Source organism: Rhipicephalus sanguineus, chromosome 9, assembly GCF_013339695.2.
Source record: "Rhipicephalus sanguineus isolate Rsan-2018 chromosome 9, BIME_Rsan_1.4, whole genome shotgun sequence".
Lineage (NCBI taxonomy): Eukaryota > Metazoa > Arthropoda > Arachnida > Ixodida > Ixodidae > Rhipicephalus > Rhipicephalus sanguineus.
In genome coordinates this window covers 64,909,163-64,933,689 of record NC_051184.2, presented here as the reverse complement: position 1 = coordinate 64,933,689, position 24,527 = coordinate 64,909,163, and the positions used below count along the sequence as shown (strand labels likewise).

At 49.3% G+C, this 24,527-nt stretch overlaps 2 protein-coding genes across 2 annotated transcripts in view; both read left to right on the top strand.

Moving 5' to 3' along the window:
• LOC119405261 (uncharacterized) overlaps nucleotides 1-13,590 on the top strand; it is a 35,384-nt gene extending 21,794 nt beyond the window's left edge. Inside the window, exons 17-27 of the mRNA XM_037672075.2 lie at nucleotides 267-504; nucleotides 1,091-1,589; nucleotides 2,341-2,784; nucleotides 3,653-3,799; nucleotides 4,542-4,595; nucleotides 6,021-6,317; nucleotides 7,484-7,784; nucleotides 8,498-8,655; nucleotides 9,430-9,690; nucleotides 10,736-11,033; nucleotides 13,211-13,590. Of these exons, the coding sequence (XP_037528003.1) occupies nucleotides 267-504; nucleotides 1,091-1,589; nucleotides 2,341-2,784; nucleotides 3,653-3,799; nucleotides 4,542-4,595; nucleotides 6,021-6,317; nucleotides 7,484-7,784; nucleotides 8,498-8,655; nucleotides 9,430-9,690; nucleotides 10,736-11,033; nucleotides 13,211-13,506 (2,993 nt within the window). The 3' untranslated portion in view covers nucleotides 13,507-13,590. The remainder of the gene's footprint in view (nucleotides 1-266; nucleotides 505-1,090; nucleotides 1,590-2,340; nucleotides 2,785-3,652; nucleotides 3,800-4,541; nucleotides 4,596-6,020; nucleotides 6,318-7,483; nucleotides 7,785-8,497; nucleotides 8,656-9,429; nucleotides 9,691-10,735; nucleotides 11,034-13,210) is intronic.
• A 2,246-nt stretch (nucleotides 13,591-15,836) lies between these two features.
• On the top strand, nucleotides 15,837-24,206 carry LOC119405260 (uncharacterized). Its single transcript, XM_037672074.2, has 5 exons — nucleotides 15,837-16,122; nucleotides 18,091-18,293; nucleotides 20,537-20,836; nucleotides 22,318-22,553; nucleotides 23,648-24,206. The coding sequence occupies exons 1-5, from the start codon at nucleotides 15,837-15,839 to the stop codon at nucleotides 24,027-24,029; spliced, it is 1,407 nt and encodes a 468-aa protein (XP_037528002.2). The 3' UTR covers nucleotides 24,030-24,206.
• Nucleotides 24,207-24,527: the final 321 nt, after the last annotated feature.

Genomic DNA, 24,527 nt, shown 5'->3' with positions numbered 1-24,527 from the left:
TACGCGCCTTTCGTCTACGGATGCGATCCACCAGAACGCAGCCATATACGGGTTCACTTTAAAATAGTGTAAAACGTGGGTTGCTTTTTAAGTAAAGTTTTCGCTCTATACGACTTCAGTATGCAGGAGGACCATTTGATCATTGCAGCCCGTAAAACGATTTCATTTCGAGCATTCGCTTGATGATTGCTCAGTTTGGCCAGGCCGAGTAATGAGCTAATAACCACTCCGTGCTAGTGACATAACCAACGCCATGCGTTCCGCAGGAGCTGACTGGGTTAAGGAGAAGTGGGTTCACCCCGTGAGCGCCCGCTACGTGCAGCTGCGCGTGCCTTACACCTACCGCAAGCTTGTCCCGACCGTTGTCGGCTACCCGGTCGCCTTGACCACTCGCTACCCGACCGTCGTGTCCCTGTCCCTCAAGGACCTCAAGCTCCGCTACCAGCCCAACGTGAAGAGCCTGGTGCCTTCCGTCTTCGCCGTGTCTGCCCTGGTTCAGCCCACGTAAGTGTTTTGTGAACTCATTGACGAAGGGACCCTCGCTGGTCTGTGGTTAACATGGCCTGTGCACAAAGGGCTTCATGATGTCTTCTTAAACGTGCATCGCACAGTCGTTTGTTTCTACAGTTTACATGTATACACGGTCTTCCAATGTAGTTGTGCTGAGTGAAATGCACGAAGTAGCCTACTAAGGGCAAAGACAACAGTACAAGTATGCGCGGAAGCTTTCGACTGTTTATTTTCAGGAAAACACGTCAAAGATATACACAAAACAGTAATGATAGTGCAGAACTATGTCAAAACGTGATACGCATGAAAGCAAGTAATTTCAAGTCCTCGAATTTTCAGTCATTCGGGTCCTTAATCCTTCGCACCATTCGCTCGGCGCCACTACATTAGATTGTCGCACTAAATAGCCCAAGTTGAAACTTTTCTGTATACATACGGACGTGAGGTTACAGGCAGCTTCCGGTTCTAGGAGCTTTCGGTTGTGGAAGCTGTGCATGTTCGTCGGTCCTGTTTGCTCGATTTTCCGTGCTGCGACTGTTTAGCCCTCGTACCAGTAATGACCGTCTTCTGCTGTCCACAGCGTGTACACCACCGCCGTGACGTCCGCCCTGACGGTGACTCCCTTCACCAAGCTGGTGGCCGCCGTCCGTGTGATCGAGAAGACCCGTTTCACGCACCCGCACGACCTGGCCCTGCAGTTCTCTGCCGTCAACCACACCCTGGCGCTCACCTTCAGGCCGCGCTTCACCAAGGTGTTCACGCACGAGACCAAGACCATGACGTACACGACGCCGGCGTTCTTCTTCACCGCCACCCAGCGCTCGGTGATGGCCACCATGTCCGTGCTGGCCACACAGTCCAAGCCGTTCGAGTACAAAAAGGTCCTCGGCGCCAAGTACCTCGGCGTCGGCGTTGAGGTCACCGGCCTCACCTCCGAGCCCAAGAAGACCCCGCTGCTCCTGCTTGCCAAACGCAAGGCGCTCGTCAAGTCCCTCCTCGAGGTCGTCCTCAACCCGTGGGCCGTGTCCAGGAAGTGGGAGGCTCGCCTCGTCCGCAGCGAGAAGACTCCCGTCGACGAGGTAAGGAGCCGAGAAGATGCCTGCTGCGCTTCGACTGAGGCAGCTTTTCTTTTTATAGCGGGCTGTTTCAGCAATCAAAGTGATTCACATTGCAACATTGATTTATAGGAGAATGCCATTGCAACTAGGGCGTGTTGAGTTCTTTATTGAAAACCGCACTTGTACTACGAGCGAGAGTGGGAGCATGGCCCCGACTGCGTTTCTTTTCAACGGACGAAGAAAAGTAGTATGCGGAGCTATAGCACGGCGAAAGTGAAAAAAAAAAACATTAAAAAAGTTCTGTCTGGAAATGGCGGTAAAACAAAACCTCACGCTTAAATACCTCATTGCACTAAAGGGCAAAATCTAAAAGAAGCTAGCTTAAACAAAATCTCTGAAACCTTATACGAGAACATCGATACGTGGTAACGGCTATGGCTAAGGACAATATTAGTTTCACGTTATTATTCCTACGTGATGCCCTTCCCTTCTGAAATGCTGTTATGCGCGAAGTGGGTGTCGTTTCTGAGCACTGAATAACTTGGCTCCCCTTCACAATAAACATGCTGATCTGTTTCCTGCCGTTTAAACGTATAAGTAAGCTTACTTAATAGCAATTTCTTTTTTAGGGGCGATATAGAAAACACTAGATCACGCGTATGTTGCTTGCGTCCAAGAGATGGCAATTGAACGAGCACTTTCTTTAACAAAGAAATTTAGACTGTGGCTAACTCCTGGCTATGAATCGTCTTGTTCCTCTACACAACCGCAGTACAAGGTCGTCCTTCGCCTGACCACCACGATGAACGGCACCGACCCCGCCGACTACGTCAAGGAAGTCAAGCCCGTGTACCGCACCCAGGCGCACTACCCGACCGTTCGCCATACCTACCCTGAAGACCTGAAAACGCCCGTCTACGAGGAGCTCTTCGTGAAGGCCACCGGATTCCTGCCACCTGTGCTGGAGCACCACGAGGTCCTGCACAAGGTCGTCGAGGCCTCTAAGCTCACTTCCTACCCCAAGGCTGACAACGTCAAGCCCCTGCTCCAGAACGTGACCAACACCACCTACGCTTACGGAGTCGAGTTTGTCGTCACTGCTCTCGGACCTGAGGTGCCCAAGGCCGTGTACGGTCACTTCGTGTACGGAACCAGCTTCGACAAGACCCTCAAGCTGTACCAGCTGTACGTCAACAAGGTCGACAGCGAGTACGAGGTATGGTATACCTTCGTATGGTATACGGCAGCCATAGAAACCAAGCGCAGAAGTGAGAAAGAAGTTGAATTCATGCGTTATTCACGAATAGAAGCCATCAATAGGCGTAAATAGGAGCTGGTAGTCGGCGTTTGGGGTGTGTTGGCTTCCCTCTTGCGTTCGCGTTTGCATGCGCTGTCCCTTTAAGATGAATACCTTCCAAATACCTCAGAACTCCGTTACTCTAAGCGTAAACAGTGCTTTCCCTAATATCCTGCTAACTTCCGCGATTCATCGGGTTAATTTATGTACACTGAGCACGTTGAGAGTGCAAGCACTGCCAATACAACATCTTAAAATACACTACATTGTATCCATGCTGCATACTGTATTTCTCAGTCTGCAGTGGATCATCGAGTCCTGCTTGCTCACTAAACTAAGCATTGACTGAAGGAGCAGCTTGTTTGCACGGTGCATCATATCAACACAAGGAAATGGCTAGGGTGGCGTGGAACTACATGTGCCAGCATATATTAAAAGTAGGTTATAGTATAGACAGTGCTAACGAGCACCAAAGATGATTTTACAGCAAGAGAGCCGAAATTGCATGGATCAGTTATTTCTTTGTGAAGTCGTGAACCACCTTTTACCCTCGAGAGAACTCACTAGCCTAATACGCTTTTCCAATACAATACAGAACACTCAACCAAAATGTGTCTTTACCCTAGTTTTTAGGTGCCACTACAGCTTTAGACACTTCATAGTGGAATTACGAAACAATATGTGTCTATGACAAAAAGAACTCCGTTTCGGATGTTCTCTCAGCGCGAAAAAAAATGAAAGGGCAAATAATGATATATTTTCGTGCTTATGTTTCCTTTTCCCGCAGACTGTGGTGAACTCCGCCCTTGTGAAGTCGCCCAAGCCCAGCCCGTTCACGACTTACGCCACCAAGAAGGAATCCCAATACCTGTACGCCACCAGCACCGCCGAGGTGCAGACCCCGTACCACGGTCCCCTCAAGTACAGCTTCGAGGTACGACGGCGAATTTGACGACTGACCGGGGACACGTTGCTTCGCTAAGTTCCTTTAGTGGTAAACCGGCTTGAGTGGCTTCACTGAGACAGAACGAATGTGCGTTGTAGCATTTTGAGCCCACTCTCTTTACTGTTCGCAGCATTTGTTAGTCAAGAGGAAGGCGTTAGGGCGTATAACAAGGATCTATGAACACGTTCCTTGCCCAAACGCGGTTGCGGATCTTTCGCATTTTAATTTGTAATGCACGTCGTGTTTATGCGCAACACTGCAGAAATGATGCATAATGGCGAATCCTTTACCGTTTCCATATCTCAATGAAACAGCACAAAACCTAGCGGAAGCCCTAGAAGGCGGCCAGAAAAAAAGGAATAAATATTGCAGACTCTTGTACTTATGTAGGAAACGATCTAAGGACAGAACCAGATAACCTTCCCAGAAGGCCGCAGTTGCGTTAAATGTGTACTCGCATCTACCGGGGTGACACTGCCGCAACAGAAATGCATTAATCACGATAATTAAAACAGACGTCACATGCTATGAGACACTAGACAAAAAGCTAGCGCGATTCTAAGCTTGCTTCGTGTGTAACTCAGTACCCAAAAGTCGTCGAATATTATGGTCGGACTCTTTTCCAGCACTGCAGATAAGACTTGCAATTGTTGAAGCTCCAGTTCTTAAGTTTCACTCGCCCTAGTTTACACATATATGTTAATAATATATGTTTCATTTTACCTTGCAGCTGGAAGCCACCCCCAGTGTGGTGCAGCTCGAGAAGACTCCTCTTATGATCGTTGTAAGTATGGCACGCTGAAACAGACCAGCGCTTTTCTCTACGGACTTTACAACTTTCTAGATGAAAATGTACCCCGATCACAACATCAATAATGCGATTAACATTTGACTGTCATGACGGTGCGCCTTCTCATTCCTAAAATGTGGTCGCTCATTATAATTACACTAGCTCTGGTTGTGATGCGCACTGTCCTCGGGCTACTGTTTCAGAACACGCTGTGATTTTTTTACGGAACAAGTGAACAGCGAGGAAATGACCCGGTATTGGTCATCCTTGTTGCACGCGCCCGACTAACACGTTTACGGTTGTAGTAATTCCCCGTGCTCACGAATAATCTAGCATAAAGTTTGTGGTGCGAATGGTACACGAGTCGGCAGGGTTCAGATGGCAACGAAGAAATAATGCGAGTCATCCTTGAGGTGTTGTGCAGGCTTACGCTCTTACTTCACCAGCCTTTCGAAAATGCAGCGATAACGCCGATGCACGAAAGTCCGTACCGAGAACAGGAGGCACATTACGCACGGCACGAAAACTTACAAGAAGATACTTCACTATGTTAAACATGTTGAATGGTTTTCAGCGTGATACGAACGAGGACGGAGGTAAAGAAAGGACGCAACACCAGCGCTGTTGTCATTAGTCCAACTGCACTTCACTATGTGTAGCGGGCAAAATGAGCATGGCGTAAAGATGTTCAGGTTGTGCAAGCCGCTAGAATGAATGCTTGAGTGGATTGGTACGACGTACTAGAATTTCAAAGAGAGATAAAGACGGGATGGATGAATAAACTTTATTTTGGTCCCTCGAAACGCGCCCTAGCACGTTGAGGGCTGCTCCCACGTCGGAACAGAAAGACCAAGTCTCTCTGCTGCGTCGCGGGCCCGTTGGACTGCCCATAGCTGCTCTTCGAGTCCGGAGCTCGTAATAAGAGCTTCCCATTTTGACGGCGTGATGACTTCGCCGACGCGTAACGCGGGGCACCGCCAGAGCATATGTTCTAGATTCGCGATATCCGCGCGTAATGAACATGCATTAGTTGACTGTATTTCTGGATAAATCCTGTGCAATAGCGCGGGGTTAGGGTACGCCCCGACCTGAAGTAGCCTGAGTGTCAGAGCCTGCGGTCTGCTTAATTTCCTGTGGGGTGGAGGGTACTGTCTTCGCCCCAGGTAAAAATGTTTGGCGAGTTCGTTATACGAGGTGGGTGGGTCCCGATTCTCCAAAACCTCAGCGCCGCGCTCTCCGGTAGCTACGCGTTCCACTAGTCCTCGCGCAGCTATGTGGGCCGGGAGATTGGGGAAAATGAGGACACAAGAAGCAGCGCTGGAAGAAGGGTCGTTGTTTAGAAGAACAACTGTAGGCTTTTTGAAAGGGAGAACAGAAAACAGCTTCGTGACACAGCTTGTGGCGGGTTATTTGACGCAGGATGGTGCCATGAAGAAGCAGGAGCCCACGCGTTCGATCAAGAGCAGCCTGTGGAGGCGCAGCGAGTACGAGGAGGAGTACCCCTACCGCCCTGTGTCGCGCCAGTACCCTGACTACGCAGATAAGCTGCCGTACAGCGCATACAGCGTGCCCATGACTGAGCTGCCCTGGTACTACGGCAAGTGCAAGGAGGACGTCGAGAGCGGCAAGGAGCTGGTGAGCTACGCCTGCAAGAAGGTCCACTGGCACGAGCACACGCTCGACAAGTTCGTCCTTAAGGTCACCCTTCCCGCCCAGGTGAGGGAGCTTCTCGCGTTCAACTCACGATCACTCTCAAGCACAGTCCACTCACATATCACGTCTCAATGAGCTGAAATCGGAGTGTTGTAGAGTGGTAGTTGCAAGAAGCCCCACAGAAGGTAGAGCCTACATTCATATATTCATTTCTGAAAGGGAAGATACGGAAAAGTTGATTCTCTAATGGTTCCAGTCATTGCGCGGAGCACTTTTGCGAACGTGTTCCGCTCGTTTAGTAGAATTTATGTGAAAAAAAAAAGAGAAGCACAGTCATGTTTATTTCAACGCTTAAGAAGCGCTCCGTATCCATATTTGAGTTGCAGGAATTCCACGTTAACTGGGACTGTACTCCACCGAGAAGCTTCGATATTACGCCCCTCCTGGGAGTATATAGGGAGGCAGACGACGCTTTTGCAGGTTTGTTTAAACGCTGGCAGATTGCGTATAATAGGAGAAATACAGTGCAGGACTCTGTGGAACCGTGTCCAGTGCCACCTTCATTCACTTGTCAATCAATCAATCAATCAATCAATCAATCAATCAATCAATCAATCAATCAATCAATCAATCAATCAATCAATCAATCAATCAATCAATCAATCAATCAATCAATCAATCAATCAATCCTTGATGAGCAATCATGTTGCAGGGGCCGCAGGGGCCGTTTAACATGCCGTAATATCTTGCACTGACACTGCTTCAACACCGGCAAATCATTTTATACTAGGCTAATTCTGCGAGAAATGACGGAACGTCAGTTTACTATGCATACGAATCATGGCAACTTCCGTTTTGGCAATCATGGCAACTGCCGCGCTCAAGTGCTTGAGTTAACGAATGCAATCAGAAATATAAATCTGATATAAAACCAACTGTGTGAGGCGACCAAGAGCACAAATTCGAAAGAAAATAACAAGTTACATGAAAGCAATAATTCAAGAGCCTCACCACCGTGACAGCTATATGCATGTCATTGGTAAAAATAGGGACTAGGAGCGATAGACTTGGCACGATAGATAAGGCATTGAATCAATCATGCAGGCTCGAACAAAGGTGTGATATTGAGTACAACGGCATCGTTGTTACAAGCATTTTTAGAACCCTTCCCACTTACGCTGCACTTTTCACGACGACTTACAGCGTGTTCCTTCTGGTTGCCTTTGTAGTACCCGAGCCTCGCGCTGAACGTCACCCACAAGCTCTTCCAGACCGCCAAGGTTCTGTTGTACGACAAGACCACCACCGAGTACGTCGAGAGCCCCGTCGTCACCGAAGGTCAGTTCCTCGTCGAGGCCGTTCTGGAGGACCTCTACAGCGGAGTGACCACGGCCAACGTGACTGTGCACACGCCCCACTTCGAGAAGGTCACCTTCAACCGCCTGCCCTGGTTCAAGGCCCTGAGGCCAACCGTTGCCTACGACCTGACCACCCAGGCTCTTGCCGTCGCCAGGAAGGGATACCCCTTCCGTAAGTGAACCGCACTACCTTCGACCATCCCGCCGCTGCACTTCTAGGATATTCCATGCGCTTGATCATTTGATCACTGAGCTACTGGCGCGCACCTTGGTTTATAAGCGAACAGGGCGCAGGAGGCACACAGTCAGCTAAAATATTATTTTACTTCGTAGACCGCGGTGGTCCACAGCGGTGGTCCAGTGGTCATGGCGCTCGGCTGCCGACTCGAAGGTCGTGGGATCGAATCCTGGCCGTGGCGGCTGCATTTAGATAGAGGCGAAATGCTAGAGGCCCGTGTGCTGTGCGATGTCGGTGCACGTTAAAGAAAACCAGATGGTCGAAATTTACGGAGCCCTCCGCCACGGCGTGCCTCATAATCATATGGAGGTTTTCGGATGTAAAACCGCAGATATTAATATTATTACTATAGAAGCCGCTTAAATCTAAGTCATAGTTTGCAGAAACCTTGGCAGTGCAGCACGCCCAGTAATGTAGGCCGAAGAGCTCGATGATTGAAGAAAATATAGGAAAGAAGTGCTTGACATGTGACCCTCCGCGCCTAGATGCGACCTGTATCCGTGAATTGCCCCAGCGTAGCTCCTGAAGTCAACAAACTCGCGTATTCACAAAACATGCAGTTCTTAGTACACGAACTACTGCAGTGAAAGCAGTCAACGGCAGCCCTTAAATTCAACCTACCTTGTCCCTTTTTTGTTCGTCTGCAGCCACCTGTATGGTGAGCCCCTACTACCTGAAGACCTTCGACAACGTCACCGTTCCCCTGGAGACCCTGAAGAAGGAGGCTTCGCACGTGCTGCTCCGCCACGCCGTCGATGACCCCGAATTCTACGTCCTCTACGAACAGAAGAGCGAGGACGCTACGGTAAGGGTCCGCGAACTGATGAGTCCATGATAAAGGTGCACAACGACTGGTTGCAACGATCAATAAGTTCATAAATTAGTAAGCATGCTCATGTATGAGCATGCGCATGGAGGAAGAACGTACCTAATCCCCCCTTGCCGACACTTGGAACGAAAAATGCTTTGTACGAAGGTCAAAGGGGAACATATTGAAACAGACTATGAGGGTAAAGAAATTGTATTAGGAATGTACAGTACGATCCACTGTTAAAGGGAACACTCCAATGAGCACCAATCATTTCGCTGGCCTTCTAACAGCAAGTGGACTGGGAAACATTGTTCATGCACTGCATGAGTCTGTCAAAAAGAGGCAGAACTGTCAACCACCAGTAGTTTTATGCAAATCTAAGCCACTATGTTTTTACAAGAGAGCAAAATCCAAACATGCCCTGCATGCAAGTGTTCCCTTTAACGGTGGACCCGTCTGTACTTCTGTCACTTCCCCATGTTTTAATAGTAATACACAAAGCTTAGGCATGAGCAATGCATGACAAGAACAGGACACCTAATTCAACAAACAGCATGCCATTGTCCTTATAAAGCAAAACAGGCATATGAAGCAGCACAAGAAAGCATTTCTGTTAAAGAACGAAGTGTCTTAAACATATAAGGAATACCATTAAAGTTCAGTGCTTAGATAACAGGGCGATCGATGATGACGAGAAAACAGCACGCACGCGAAGATAGCCAAGCGCCGTCTCATCAGTGTCTCACGAATGGCATCGTCGACTCGCAGACTCTGCAGGTCGTGCTGAAGAACCAGACCCTCGTGAAGCTGACGCCCCCCAAGGACCAGACCACCTACGAGGTCGAGGTCAACGGCACCCTGCTCACCGTGGACCCGCTCAAGTCGCACGTTCTCCAGTACTACCACAACTTCAGCTCGCAAGTGCTGCTGTACGTCACCGCTCACCAGGAGGTGGCCCCGACCCTGTGGCTCAAGGTCCGCGACTCCGGTCTCGCCCTGGCCTACAACGGAAGCAGCGTGCTCGTCACGGTGAGCGCACAAATACAAATGCCCGGTAGACCGTAAAGTAAGCTTAAGAAGATCAAACAAATAATCCACCTTTCTTTCATGGTGCCACGGCGCATGCGCCCTCCGCCTAGCAGGGCAAGTCGCGAAATTCTGTGGTAGGGTGTCCGCATGCCTTTCGATCTCGGAGGATATTGTTCTGACGGTCCCGGTTGTCCCGGATCACCCCGTGAAGCTCTACCCCCTTTCAAAACGACAGAAGGCCACACAGGAAAATGAAAAAGGAGGACTATAGTAGCCAGGGACTGTGCAACTATCCAGTGTAGCTTGACCTGAAAAAATGGACTGCACTTTTCGCGTAGAACTACTGTTTGGTCATTTAATAAAAAGTGGAGAAGGACCACAGCAGAGACAACTTACGCAGTCGCTTGTGAATCTGAAAGATGTCAATGTGTCGAGTGTTGTTCGCCAGAATTTCCTACCGCTACCGCTGCATATCTCACCGAGGCGCCCGGGGATGTGGTCGAAGTGCGCGCGGAGAAGTAATTTCTATGGCCAGTACATCTGAAGCCTGTCTTACCTTTCGAGCAACAGAGCCTTGTTAATACTCGAGGTACTTAAGATGATGGCGAAGGAAGTCGTGATGCTGATCTGCTGGAACATCTAGAAAAATACGGTGGGAATAGAAGGAATTTGCCATAAGGCACTCCCACTCACACGACTCTTAGGCCCTATCAGCTTCTGCTTCAAAATCTCAACGACGATATTACATTTTGCCATGCTTAATAAGTAACGTCAGCGAGAATGTTAGTATTTTTGAGACAGGACCAAACGTGACCGCGATGTCCATGTCGGAATTTTTAAAAAAGTAACACTGACTGAAAAGTGAATTAATTCTTAGATTGACTCCATAAGGTGAGTCAATATCGGTGCTGTCTTCTTACTTGGTTATTCAGGTAGTGCACTTTCGATTTCTCGCATTCGAATTTACCGCGCAAGCTGTATAAATCAGCGCACTTCGCTTCTTTTGTCTTACGCTGCCCTGTTGTTATTCTTACTGTCGACATAGGTCATGCGTCCCAAGTACACCGGTACCCTGCTCGGCCTTTGCGGGGACAACAACAAGGAGTCTCAGTACGAGTACGTCACCCCGGAGAAGTGCGTCGTCACCGAGGTTGAGGACTTCCTGAACTCCTACTCCCTCGAGGCCGAGAAGGTCGTCAAGGGTGAGGTCTACTGCCCGCCCGGCGTCACCCTGAAGGTCGGCGTTCCCGTCTACAACAAGACCAAGGTCACCAAGACCAAGATCAGCAAGATCAGCAAGATCCGCGGATACAAGGCCTCCAAGGTCGACGAAGACTTCTACGGTACGTGAGCGACCTCGACACATATTTCGTCTTTACGGGAGTGGCGGTTGCATGCACCTTCTTGGGCGGGTTGGTTCATCGTGGAGTAAGGAAGTACCAGCGCATACATCGGTTGTGCCTACGTACGTGTCATCTCTATCGTGGGCGTCTGTTTGCGCTGGTATTTCCTCATTCCAGGACGGCGGTTGAAAGGCAGCATGACGTGGCCGGGTTTGAGATTTGCGCGTGTAACGGACGTGTCAGTAAAACATTAGTCTCTGGGAGCCGTAGACAGAAAATTCGCTTTAAAAATCCTTGCTATCGACACGTATCCAAGGACGCGAGGCCTTGTTTATGGACCTTGCAAATAGCGCGTTTAGGGCATTGAAAACAATGCTCTAGTACGACTTGAAGCGTTTGCCAACCTCCGCTACACACTGGAAGTAGGCGAAATATTGAAGTTGAAATTGAATCCATCAAAGATGGGCGAATTATTGAATAGTGCCGGGATTGTTGTTAGAAAAGAAACGTTCTTGAGCACCGGCTGCGTTGCAGCCAGAAATTCGGTGTAATTGGACACTTTTCATAACTGTAAAACTAGAGTTACCGCGAGGAAGTTCGCCATACACATTCGTGCAGTAACTTTTGCAATCAGTGTGTAAGGCGCTACTGTTCGTTCTTATGTTCGTGTTGTATGACAGGGAAGATTGAACTACTTTTCGTGATGAAATCAAGTGCGAGAAGGAAGCCCCAAACATGGGCAAGCTGGCACTGGGGCTTCATTTAAAAGCATGAATGGCTCAGCCTTTCAGCGCATCAAGCTAGCGCAATAAGAAAAGGGTATATGATAGCCAATATGGCCAATGAGTACAGCGAGTAATACGCAGATTTAATGATTAAGAGAGGTAAAAAATGCATTCAGTAAACTTGAGGGAATGCTTTTACAAACTATACCCACCACGGTGGTCTAGTGGTTAAGGCGCTCTACTGCTGACCCGCAGGTCGCGGGATAGAATCCCGGCCGCGGCGGCTGCATTTTCGATGGATGATGATGATGATGATTGAAAACATTTACTGAAAACAAAAGAGAGGTGCAGCCCTTAAAGGGTTCCGCAATGGGTGGAGTCCCTATTCCGGGACCCCATTTGTATCAGCCGCTAGCTTAGCCCTTCGGACCAAGGCCTTTTGGGCCTGAAGGTCCGAGCAACTGAGCAGGGCCGCCTCCCACTCCTCTCGGGTTGGGTTAGCGCTGGGGGGAAGAGCTAAGTTGAGCTGGAAAGCCCAAACCATGTGGTAGGTGTCAGATACCTCCCCACAGTATTTGCACTTGCCAGTGAAGGAAGAATCGAAGTGTTTCAAGAATGCCGGGCACAATAAAGGCAGAAATGCTAGAGGGCCGTGTACGTAGATTTAGGTGCAGGTTAAAGAACCCAAAATTTCCCGTCAAAATTTCCGGAGCCTTCCACTACGGCGTCTCTCATACTTATATGGTGGTTTTAGGACTTTAAACCACAACAATTATCATTATTAGTTTCCAAACTATAGAAAAGAATACCACTTCACGTGAAATTACTGTCATTAGAACTCTCGTACTGAGAACCTAAAAGAACCAAACGGTAACGACTCAAGGCGTAACTAAGTGAATATAGAAAAAAAAAGATAAAGACAACACTAAGTCGGTACCAATACAGGACGAAGAAGAATCATAAGTTTATGTAGAGAGAGAACAAGAGAGAGGGTCTAATAATCTTTCAAGTAAAGAGCCGCGAAGCAACCTCTGTGATTATTCAAGCAAGGCGACAAGATGTGATTGTTTCGTCCCTCAAGACTTAGCACAACTGTGTCACATAGAGCGTTTTAGTTGGCAAGGATTCTTCTTAGAACGATACAGTCGCATAATGTGACCACTGAGCTGTGAAGCCCACCATGGCAGGTTTTTCATGGTGCAGATGCGCCTGGTGTCGGCCCATAGCACTTGGCGAACTGTATCAGGCTCACCAGAGTCACGAGGGCTACAATACAGTGCTAACGCAAGCGCAACCGTAAGACACCCTTTCAGGCTTTTAAAAGAAAGGACACATCGCGGAGAATAGTCATCTCTAGCCATTAAACATATCCAGCGCCTGGTAGATTGACTTGCCGCTCTAACGCTACATGCATTTCTCTTCCTCCTTTCCCGTAACCTTTGATCCCCGTAGAGGACGTCGTCTCCAAGGTGTCCACCCCCGAGTGCCTCACTGAGCGCCGCAAGGTCATCTACGAGGAGGGCAAGGTGTGCGTGAGCCTGGCCAAGGTGACCGCCTGCAAGCGCGGATGCAAGCCCACCACTACCGAGCAGAAGGAGCTCGAATTCGTCTGCCTGAACAAGGGGAACCCGACGCTGAAGAAGATGCTCAAGGACATCCAGAGCAAGCGCGAGCTGCCGCTGTCGCTGGCCGACATCCCGACCATCAAGAAGACCGTCGATGTGCCCGTCGACTGCGTCCCCAAGTAATGGAAGTCGCCGGGCCCACCGCGCGACCACCCCGTCACTCTCGTTGTAGGAAAATAAAAAATGATTCGTTTTGTTTTTCTTGAAGTACGATCCTCTGGCTCGTTCCTGTCTTCGGTACACGTGGGGACATGTGTTTCCTCGTTGGCCGGTACAGCTGGCCGCACGTGTGCTGTGTTCTCAGAGCCTGTCGCTCTCAAAACATGAGCTAAACACACACACACAGACACACACAGACACACACACACACACACACACACACACACACACACACACACACACACACACACACACACACACACACACACACGCACGCACGCACGCACGCACACACACACACACACACACGCACGCACGCACGCACAAACACACACACACACACACACGCACACACAAACACACGCACGCGCGCGCACACACACACACACACACACACACACACACACACACACACACACACACACACACACACACACACACACACACACACACACACACACACACACACACACAGCGCTGACTTTCAACTGGAAATGCGCTGTTCAAACTTAGCATGATAAACCAACTAGCCCGCCAACGCACTTTGGCCAAAACAATAGGTGTTGAACCTAGAAAACGAGGAACAGCGCAAACTACAGGGCAAAACGCAGGTGGACAGCGTTAAGTACGTCCCTGTCTTGTTTGTCCTGTGGTTCGCGCCGTTTCTCGTTTTTTTATGGACATGTACGAACCACTCCAACTGAGAACTCTATTGCAGTTCATGTTGAACATGATAATCGTAAACCATTGGTCGCCGTTAATACAACATTACCAGTCACACCGCTCTTTGGCCACACGTGGCCCTTGCGCCATTAAAAGCCACATATCATCTTTAGATGTTGCAACATGCGCTGTTTGCAACTTGCCCAGCGAGCGGTAGTACTGCGAAAAACAGCTCACTCTGCAACATCAAGCTCTCGCGGTAAATTTGGCCTTAGCAATTTCAAGCCGCCCCTGACGCGGGGCATAGCGACGTCATTGCCACAGTATGGCCACTGCCTGGGTTTACACTGAAGTTTACGCGATGCGTTCGTTCTGAGAATTCTAAAAAATGTTCGGTGAGTGATGATCATATACAACGTGTCTCAGTTATTCGGCACCTGTCTCGACAGCGCACACTTGTCGCCTTTCTGTGGCGGCGTCCTGGTATTCAGGACAGCCTAGGATAGGGCAAATCATCCGTCTATTCCCCTCCTACGTTAACATCTTGAGTCCCTCCCAGCCCGTAGAAATTTTCTCCAGCAGGACACACGAGATCTTTTCTAACCGTGCGTCTGCTCCCTTCCCCTTCAACTTACTATAGGACGGAGGAAGTCGGGCTTAGGAGGCTTCCGGCCGGCGCGGCCCTGGCTCTCATCTTAACGTGGTCGCGTTTACCACTGGTTGCTAAGTGCCCACACTGCTCTGTCCCAGTGATGGAGGCAGGTGCCTACCATTTAACATGGTAATGCCCAAGTTTAAAATCGGAACGCTCCCGTATCCTTCCGCAAGCAGGCCTCCGCTAAAGTTTCGCGACCAGCTATGACTGCTGGATACAAGATAACGAATTCCGCAAAACACTTCTTCAATTCATACACAACACAGGACTCACAGCACATGCCACATGCCATCATGTATGAGCCATCCGCTATGGCACATACACGCTGATGAGTGGAGGAAGAAGAGAACGTTGTTGGTGGTGGTTTGGTTCTGGGGAAGACGTCAACACCTGGCTGTCTGTCTTATTTCGTCCGTGACAGTATCATGCCTTAAGGGCGTCTATATCGCAATAAAAAACAAGATAGCGAAAGAACGGCCGATCGCTCCCGCCGCAACGGTCAGCGGAGAGTGAAGTACGAGCTGTTCAGCGAAGCCACGCGTATACCAATGTTCCAGACAACTTCACCAGGGGATAGTACACAAGGTGTGCGTCAAACACTCAAACACTGTTGCAGGCATTTATTCGATATACAATTTGACTAATGTTTGGCGTTGTATGTCTTGCGGTCAAGTTTCTGGAACAGAAATAGTAAGTAAAGCAAGTTAGAACTCGTCAGGTGGCGTGTGCAGATGGGAGCGAGCCACGAAAACGAAGAAGCGTTGCCTGCCGCGTGGCACGTTCCTTTATGTGCGCGAGAACAGCCAAAATCGCAGGTCTTAGTCATCGACCAGGAGCGGTCCCATCTTCCTGGAGGAGTTACACTTGGTAAAGGAACACCCGTAGCCGGTAGCTCAACTGACGCGCACTGGAATCCAGGTGCGAGGCAAGGAACCTCATGGATCCATTTTTCTACGACGCGAACGAAGCATACGCCATGATGAGCGGAACGGAGGCCTCTCGTCGTACTGGCAGGCGAAGCCACCGTGATTGGTCGCACGACGAACGGGAGAGCCCTGTGCCATTCAACGAGGATATCCAGGTGCCGTCCTGGGACAACGAAGTCTTCTCCGGCCGCGGTCGAGCCGAGCCCGTCGACCCCGTGTGGGAAACGTGGATGTCGAGCGAAACCCAGACTGAAGACCAGGAGGGCGAGAAGACTGCGTCCTCGGCCAGCTCGGTGTCCACCTGCCGCCATTGCACCAAACACAGCGGCGACTCCGGTGAGTACACGCCAGATACCTTCTACCATGTTCTTCACAGCGAGCAGTTGCTTATGTCAAGATAACGATGCCTGTTCAGGAGGCGGTGGATGCGCTGTTCATTCTTGTTGAGTGGATTACCTCCCCTTTCTTAAGGGTATTAGGTAAGGGGTGGGCTTTATTTTGATGAAAAACAAGCAGCCAATATTATAGTATCGAGGCGATATGGTGGATTTTGCTTGATATAGGCTCTTCACTGTTCACTCGGTGGTGACATTTTACTCTTCACAGTTGGCTTTTAACTGGAGCGCCTTTCAGCACCGCCCCGTGGAGCTATTCAGTGTGTGCCTGAGGATGAGTGCTGGTGTGAAGTTCTGTATGAACCTGAAAACAGTCGTCATCGGTTTCTGTAGTGCTTGCGCTTGCGGCCCAGATGCCGCTTGTACTGCTTAGAAGTCACTCCTCCCCTTTTTGGCACTAAAAGTAATACGAAAATATGGGGAAAATGATGCACATTGTTTCCCACGGCGCGGTTTTGTTTCCGATGTGAGGCACATAAGTCGCGGCAATCGATACCTGATTCACAAAGCTTGCGATTTCCCCCCTGAATTCTGCGAAGAACTTCACCAGCGTGATCAAAATTTCGATATGTGTTAAGCACCTGTAGTACCGTTGACAGTAAAAAATCTTGCTGTCTTCTGATTGTCACGATTATTTCCTGTTGTGGTAAAAGTAACGAGTTCGTGCATTTGTTCCCTACCAATCAGTATAAACGCTAATTGCGTTGGTTTATAGGCTTTTGAGAACCCTATAAAGAGACCGGCTTCACCGCTTTGTTTTCTGTTACTGGTTTAAAAAGATGTGACCATCATATTTATCTGTGCTAACATAGCACGAGATGTGATTATTTGTCGAATGAACTCGAACGCGATGTCATTAAAGCGCTTTTGTCCCAGAAGCACCGGTGTCGGCGTCTGCGGCGTTCTCCATGAGCGGAACATGTCGATGGATTCCAAGAATAAAAATCTGCGGTTCGAGCCAAAGTCGAACCCATGCGTTCTTCGTGGCAGTCAGGTGTTCTACCACAGAGCCACGCCAGTGCTTAAAACACCTCCGAAAAAAAAAAATACCTTGTAAATGTGCTATATAGGTTGATGTAATATTGCGTGGCCGAAGCATAGAATCGTATCAGGCGTCACACCATGCGAATTGCGCATACAGCGGGTGGTTTAAAGGCCTACCCATTGCATAGCGCTCAGCCATAGCTAATTATGGTCACAAGCCACATCGTAAACAAACTGTGCAACTGCGAAGGTGAGCGTATAGACTTACGCATGCGTAGTGGGTACTCCGCTACTTCGTAAAAAAATGAAATATGGCGCCGTGGGCACTTTGCATCTGTACTTGCAGTATGCACTCAAGGGAAGTTTATAACGACCACTGTGACGCACACAGACGTTTCCTTCTGCGGTTGAGGTGTTTACCTAGAAGCAAAGCGTGGCAAGCGAGCGAGAACGCGATGCGAACGGCGCCCGATAATGCTATCGCGTTCCACTCTTGAAGGCGAAATTTAAGCGTCTTCCAAGATTTTTTTTTTGTTTTTCTGATTACTCTTCTGTCGCAGTATATAATAGCAGCCTGATTGTTAGTTGGAGTATGTGTTAACGTTTATATATTTGCGAAATACAGCTTGTTACACCTGATCTGTATGAACAAAAGACAATCGTTAGCAATTTTACTTCTTTCTTTTTTTTGTAAGTGCTGTAGATACGCTACCACAGACGAAGTTCTGAAAAACCGAGTTATGTATGAACCGTGGGTCGACGTCAATGTTCCACGAAAGCTCTCTCGCCAGGTGCTTCGCTTCTACGGTTCACTGTAGTTTTTAATGTTAAGTACAGTGAATTGAAATATGGCGCGTATTGCCAAGAACCTCCGCAGTTTTGACTCGGTTGTTATAATCCGGACTGGTCGCACCTTCGTTTCTAGGTTCGACCCCGCCCTCCGGCTACCGTCCGTTCTCTGCGGGAGGCAGGCATAAGAACCCGGCAGTCGGACCTTCGTACCTCCGCCTGTTGGGACTGACGGCACTGGCCGTCCTGCTCGTCGTCGCGGTGGTGGCGACGAACGCCAAGATAAACCGCATCGTTCTCGGCTCACTGGACACGGAGTCGCCGGATGCGACGCGACAGGTATGCATACCACCGCAGTGGCCACTGCAGCAAGGGATCGTGCTCGACCGGAAGATCTGGGAGGAGGGACAAGATTGTCATTCTTTGCTCATGCCACTAAAAAGACAGGAAGTATGTACATGGAATGTTCATCTTCAATAGGCAAAGGGACGGCAACCCACGACAGAGAAATAGCGCATGTCCTCCTGCGTGCCTCCCGCTGCGTTGCATCTGTAAAGTGAATATCAACCAACTTGCTCTGTTCTACGTAATAATAATAATAATAATAATAATAATAATAATAATAATAATAATAATAATAATAATAATAATAATAATAATAATAATAATAATAATAATAATAATAATAATAATAATAATAATAATAACAATAATAATAATAATAATAATAATAATAATAATAATAATAATAATAATGTCGAAGCTTGCACTAAGTGGTGGTGGTGGTGAAAACATTTATTGACAGAATTTCTGCGGAGAAGCTCCGGGTATGCGGAGGTTCTTGACTTGCGGGGGGGTGGGGGGCCCTCAGTCCAGGGCTCCGCTCGCAGCAGCCGCTCTACGGGCCCGGTCAATTAGACTCAGCTGATCATCCAGGTTATCGCTGGCCAGCAGCTGTTCCCATCGCTCCGCTGTGGGATTTTGTATCGGGGGTAAGGCTGTAATGGCCTGGCATGCCCATGTAACGTGGTACAGGGTAGCTTTTGCTGGGCACCATGGGCAGTGAGAAGAGTATGCAGTAGGATGCATTTTACTGAGGGTGTGAAAATTTGGAAACGTGCCGGTTTGAATTTGCCTCCAGCTGACCGATTCTTCTTTATTTAATGTTCGATGTGGTAGGGAGTAAGTTTGCCTGAGTCCTCTGTAATGGTTTAGGATGGCCGAGTAGTCGCAAGGGACGGGAACGGGCTCCTCAGACGCGGAGTTGAAAGGTGCTCGGCTCGCATACCCTCGAGCTACCCTATCCGCTGCCTGGTTTCCCTCCAGCCCCATGTGACCCGGGGTCCATATGATCCGATGCCAAATCCGGGGTGTGTGTGTACTGGAATGCTCGCCAGTGTCTGTAGCGTTCAGGAGGATATCGCGCATGGCTTGAAACAGCGAAATGAACGATTGTGAAGTGTAATGTGGTTGTTCTATGTTGTTGCTAGGTTAGTCAAGACACGGATGTCCGAACTCCAGAACCGAGCGTTCGCACATCTCGTGGATCTACGGGCACGTCGTCGTTGGCGTAGGGCTTCCATCGCTTCGGGCTCTTCTCGAAGCTTCCGTTGCCTTTCCCGTTCACTAATATGGCAACTTCGCACTGGTCGTGCCGAGCCTGAAGGAAGAGCGCAGCTGGGTGGCCTTCTTTGTTTCGCATTATTTCTTTCTTTCTTTCTTTTTCTTTCTCTTTGTATGTTTTATCTCTAATTTGTGTCTGTTGCTTTTTATTTCTTTCTTTCTATTTCTTTCTCGCTCTTTTTATCTTTATTTATCTTCCTTCCCTTTCTTTCTCTCTGCTTTTTTCTCTCTTTTCTTTCTCTTTATTCCTCTCCTGATCTTTTATTTTTGTTATTTTCGCTTTTTCCCTGCTACTTTCTCTCTTCCTGTGTTTTTCTTTCTTTCTATTTCTCTCTCTTTCTGTAGATTTCTCTCCCTTTCTTTTAGAAAGAGAATGGTATGAAGATTCTGGGTGTACCACTTCATTTTCTGTTAGTGAACCAGTGATGGGTAGTGGGATTTGCTCAGTTTTAGTGGCACATACCCCCTGATGATAGTTTTACCGACAGGCTGCACATAACGGCTAGATTAAACAGATTCGCCGTTAATAACTGTTGGAGTTTAACGTCCTAAAATCACGATATGATTATGAGGGACGCCGTAGTGGACGGCTCCAGAAATTTCGACCACCTGGTGTTCTTTTACGTGCACCAAAATCTAAGTACGCTGGCTGCAAGCATTTTCGCCTCGATCGAAATGCGACCGCCGCGGCCGGTATTCAATGCTGCGATCTTCGGGTCAGCAGTCGAGCACCATAACCAGCTGACCACCGTGGCGGTTCAGTTTTACACTCTATCGTAGATCATTACATTAAATAAATTTCGACACTTACAGGGCATGGACTTTATTGATATGGCGAGCACTTTAACGTGGATCTCCCGGTTGGATTTAAAGTGCGAGCCTATACGTACGGCTGCCAACTGCTCCTAGGTTGCAAACATGATCGGGTGCGTTATAGGCACTCTGTTGTTCAAACACAGGCGAAACTCGCCAGCCATAAGCCTTCAGCCACTGAGACCGCACTTCCTGCGACTCTGCTGCCCCGTTTGGCGCGCGACGACGTCGAGACGTCGGGTGAACCGGGAGGCGATGGCACGGAACTCACTGCGGTTGCAGGCGACCTGAAGAAGTCTAGGAGGGGTGCCGAGGGCACGGCGGAAGAAGACACGGGCGTCACCCGCCGCTCGAGAACTCTGCAAACCAGCACCTCCGATTCTGGCGATGGTGGCGACGCCGGGAAAACGGAGGAGGAGGCTTCGGGGCGCTTGCAGTCGAATACGGTGAGTGAGTGAGTGAGTGAGTGAGTGAGTGAGTGAGTGAGTGAGTGAGTGAGTGAGTGAGTGAGTGAGTGAGTGAGTGAGTGAGTGAGTGAGTGAGTGAGTGAGTGAGTGAGTGAGTGAGTGAGTGAGTGGGTGAGTGAGTGAGTTAGTGAGTGAGTGAGTGAGTGAGTGAGTCCGTAGTCTAAAATTGCTGAAAGTGTGGCGCTACAAAAACCGAGCTATAGTGTGAGCGAATGATGGGCAGCTGTGTGTACGTACATGGGTTACTTTAATCTCTTCAATTCTGGGTGTTAATCTGAAGTAGTTAGAAGCTCAGAAGAAGTTAGAAAATTGACGATGTGTGGTGCAGTGAAATAAGGAATGTCGCTGAAGCGTACGTTTCCACAATCGAATCTTTAGACAGAACAAGTTCCCCGGTGGAAGCGTTGGCTCTACCCTGATTTTCTTGTTTGGGAACTTGTCATCACCGTTGCTCGAGTAAAATTTCTGGACAAGCGCCTGGGCGCCATGACAAACTCGAAGCAAGATGTCATTTGATGATGTTACCATATGACGTCATTGTGGGACGTCACGGTGACGTTACACATTTAGGTGATTTGTGAAGTCATGATGACGTCATATGACATCATCGCTCGCTCGGAGAAGATAAAGGGCTTTTTTCTTCGTTGACGGACACAGTAATTCAAGCAGGTTCGTCATTTACAGATCAGCTGTAAAAACAGAATATAGATACATGCAGAAGGAGGTCAGCTAGCATTGCGCTGTAGGGATACCTCCTGTCGAGGATTGCAAACAAAAGTAAGTTGGGCTGCAGAAACAGCCACAGAGTTTCCTAAAATTAACTAGAGGGAACTCTGGCGCTGCGATCGTTCAGCTACCAGGGGAATGATGGGTAGTACACAAATTTGCCTAGTCTTCGTGCTAGCGGCTTCAAACGTACATGTGGCTTTGTTTATTGCTGTGTTTTGGCGTTCGTTTCGGATAAAAGAATAGACCGTTGTGAACTTCGTGACCGGGTTTGATTTGATGAGCCTAAAAAAGTTAAAGTGGTGAAGTGGAACTGCTGACTTTTGCTGAACTTCGTTTTGCGACAAAGCGGAGGCAGCCGACGCGGAGCCAAACGGAGCCGAAAGAACGAAGTTTAGACAAATTTGTGAACTACCCATCATTCCCATGCTGGCTGAAGCGTCATGCGCTGCAGCTCCCATAGACACTAGCGCCAGAGTTCCCTCTAGTAAGTATTGTAGGAAACTCTATGGAAACAGCAATGTGATCGTGAAATCTTACGTTGCATTGTAGAACATTCGCAAAAATAAAGTTAAAGGCAAAGAAATACGATAACGAGCGACAGTGTAAAAGAGGCCGGAAGTGAAATGTACGAGTGATGATAGTGTAAAAGCGATGATACGTACAGACTATGAGGCTGAAATTCCGTCATGTGTTACGCTCAAAAGGTGCGCTTTTATCTTGCGGCATCGCAGACTAAGTCCAACTGCCAGGGCGTCGTGTACACCTACTGCCCCGTGGCACGACGCGAGTTCCACTACCGGGCGTCGGTGAATGCCTGCCTGGCCACCGCGCTGGATCCGATGGTGCAGCTGTGCGCTCGCGGCTTCAACAGGTTCACCTCGCGTGCCACCTGCGAGCACAGCTGCGTCTTCGGCTACCGGCCCAAGGACGCCTGCTTCGACACGCCACTGTTCTCTGGCTGCGAAAGGTACACTTCGGGCCTGCTTATCCTCAATGCGCATGTCCACACCGCACTTGGTGAATGACTTGCCGCCCCTCGCCCACTTGCTGCTCCTAGTGAGAGGCTACTCCCGGCCTTAATTACGTACGGTGCGGCAGTGCTGCTTGTGGATAAATATGCCCTTATAGCACATCTAAGAACTGAGGGGAGCCTAAGCCTTAGAGGGATTCCTGACCACTCGCAATGCCGTTGAAATGATATAGGCTAATTATGCCATGGCAGGGCCGCGAAAATATTTCGAAATAACAAGAAGATTGTATTAGGCATTGTTTTGAAAGTCTCAATTGACTTTAATGTCCTTTTTGTAAGCGTACTCACGGGTGCGTAAAAATAACCGACGTAAATTCACCTGGAGTCAATCTGCAAGAGCGTGTCCCGAATTTGCGCAGTCGTTTTCCGCGGCGGCATGCAGGTAACGTCATTAGATGCGTGGGTCCCACGTTACGTATAGGTGGTTAATCAAGCTGGCTTTAGGTGTAAGATGCCTTGTCTACATCAGTGGGAACCAGCTGCATAGCAAGTGGGGAGGTTTGGGGTTCGACCCCCTACCCCTCCCTAGAATTTTCGCATTTTGTGTTTGCTTATATACGCGCACACATACAAACGCCTGGTGGCATTCATCACGAATACGTTTCGCTCCTTGCCTAAACTCGGCCCCTAAACTGAGTGGTTGAGGAAGATACGAGGTAATAATTTAGCAGCCTGGTGAATACTGTGAAGTCAAGCTTCAGCAGCGCTAACGTACGGTTATAGTTCGTGACTAGATTATCTCCCTTTGATCGTCTCTGTTAATACCGTGTTCGCAAGGTTCTTGGCTTTAGCACCTCATAAGCAGCTGGCATAAGCAGGTCCTTTATAAGCCGCTGCCGCGTTCTCGTTCTCGAAAAGTGAACGAACTCGGGGATACCGTATCTCCGACACTGCCACCACAGTTTTATTTAAACGTCCGACGGAAACGGATGCCAAGAGATGGGAAACACGGCTGATGGCCACGAAGGGTTAACCGGTGATGATGATAATGAGAAAAAAAAAAAACGCCCGCTTCGCCTTGCTTCGCTCAGGGAGGACGTGAGCGAGAGTTGGTGGTACTTCGAGAGCGGCCGCTGTCGCCCGTGGAGCTTCCCGGCCGGCGCCTGTCCTTCCAACGACAGCGCCGTCTTCTCCACAGCCGACGAGTGCGCCATCCAGTGCGCGGGCCGCGGCTTGGCTCTGTGCGGCCAGGCCCCGCGACCGACGGCGTGCGGCCGCAATCAGCTCCGCTTTCCGTATTTCGCCCACTTCTCGGAGCCCGAGGGTCGGATGCGGTGCCTGCGCGCCTCGGCCGTGCTGGACGCCGCGCACCGGTGCCTGGCCGGCGACAACCGCTTCGCGTCGCTCGCCGACTGCGCCGAGGCCTGCGCGACGAAGGCGTCGGGACCGGGCCAGAGCGACCGGGGCACGTAGTTCGAGTGATGCTCTGCTTCCAGCTCGCGTTCGCCGGTGACACCGGAGGGCACGCGCGAGGCGGCATCCAGCAGGCAGTCCCGCCGTTTGATCCAGCGGCATGGCTGCCACTAAACGATGAAAATGAACCATTTTCTTTTTCTGTATATATCTTAATACAATATCGCAGTTTTCGACGCGTCACCTTTTCGTTTCGCATTTTGTGTATTGAGATTTAAAATGTCATAACACGATTACTTGTTACCTTTGACAGTGAAGTGTATGGCTAGAGTTCCGTGTATTTCTCGTGTCCGTCAGCACGTGGCTAGTTACCTCACGCTCCCCGAGGTGGTGCTCGTCCACACTGCAGAACAATGAAATAGACGAAAGCAGCAGCTTCCGAGTGGCACATTCTATTTGAGTTCTGCAGGTTCTATGGTAAGGTCACGTATAGTTAAGTCTCCCGAGAGCAATTTGCCTACGAGGAAAGACGAAGGAAACTGCAACGGGAATGTCGAC

What these genes read in the sequence shown, in the direction of transcription:
- LOC119405260 (XM_037672074.2), top strand. Translation starts at nt 15,837, where the DNA reads ATGATGAGCGGAACGGAGGCCTCTCGTCGTACTGGCAGGCGAAGCCAC. An exon ending in CGCCGGATGCGACGCGACAG is followed by an intron (nt 18,294 to 20,536) that starts GTATGCATACCA and finishes GTTCAAACACAG; the next exon opens with GCGAAACTCGCCAGCCATAA. An exon ending in CTGTTCTCTGGCTGCGAAAG is followed by an intron (nt 22,554 to 23,647) that starts GTACACTTCGGG and finishes TGCTTCGCTCAG; the next exon opens with GGAGGACGTGAGCGAGAGTT.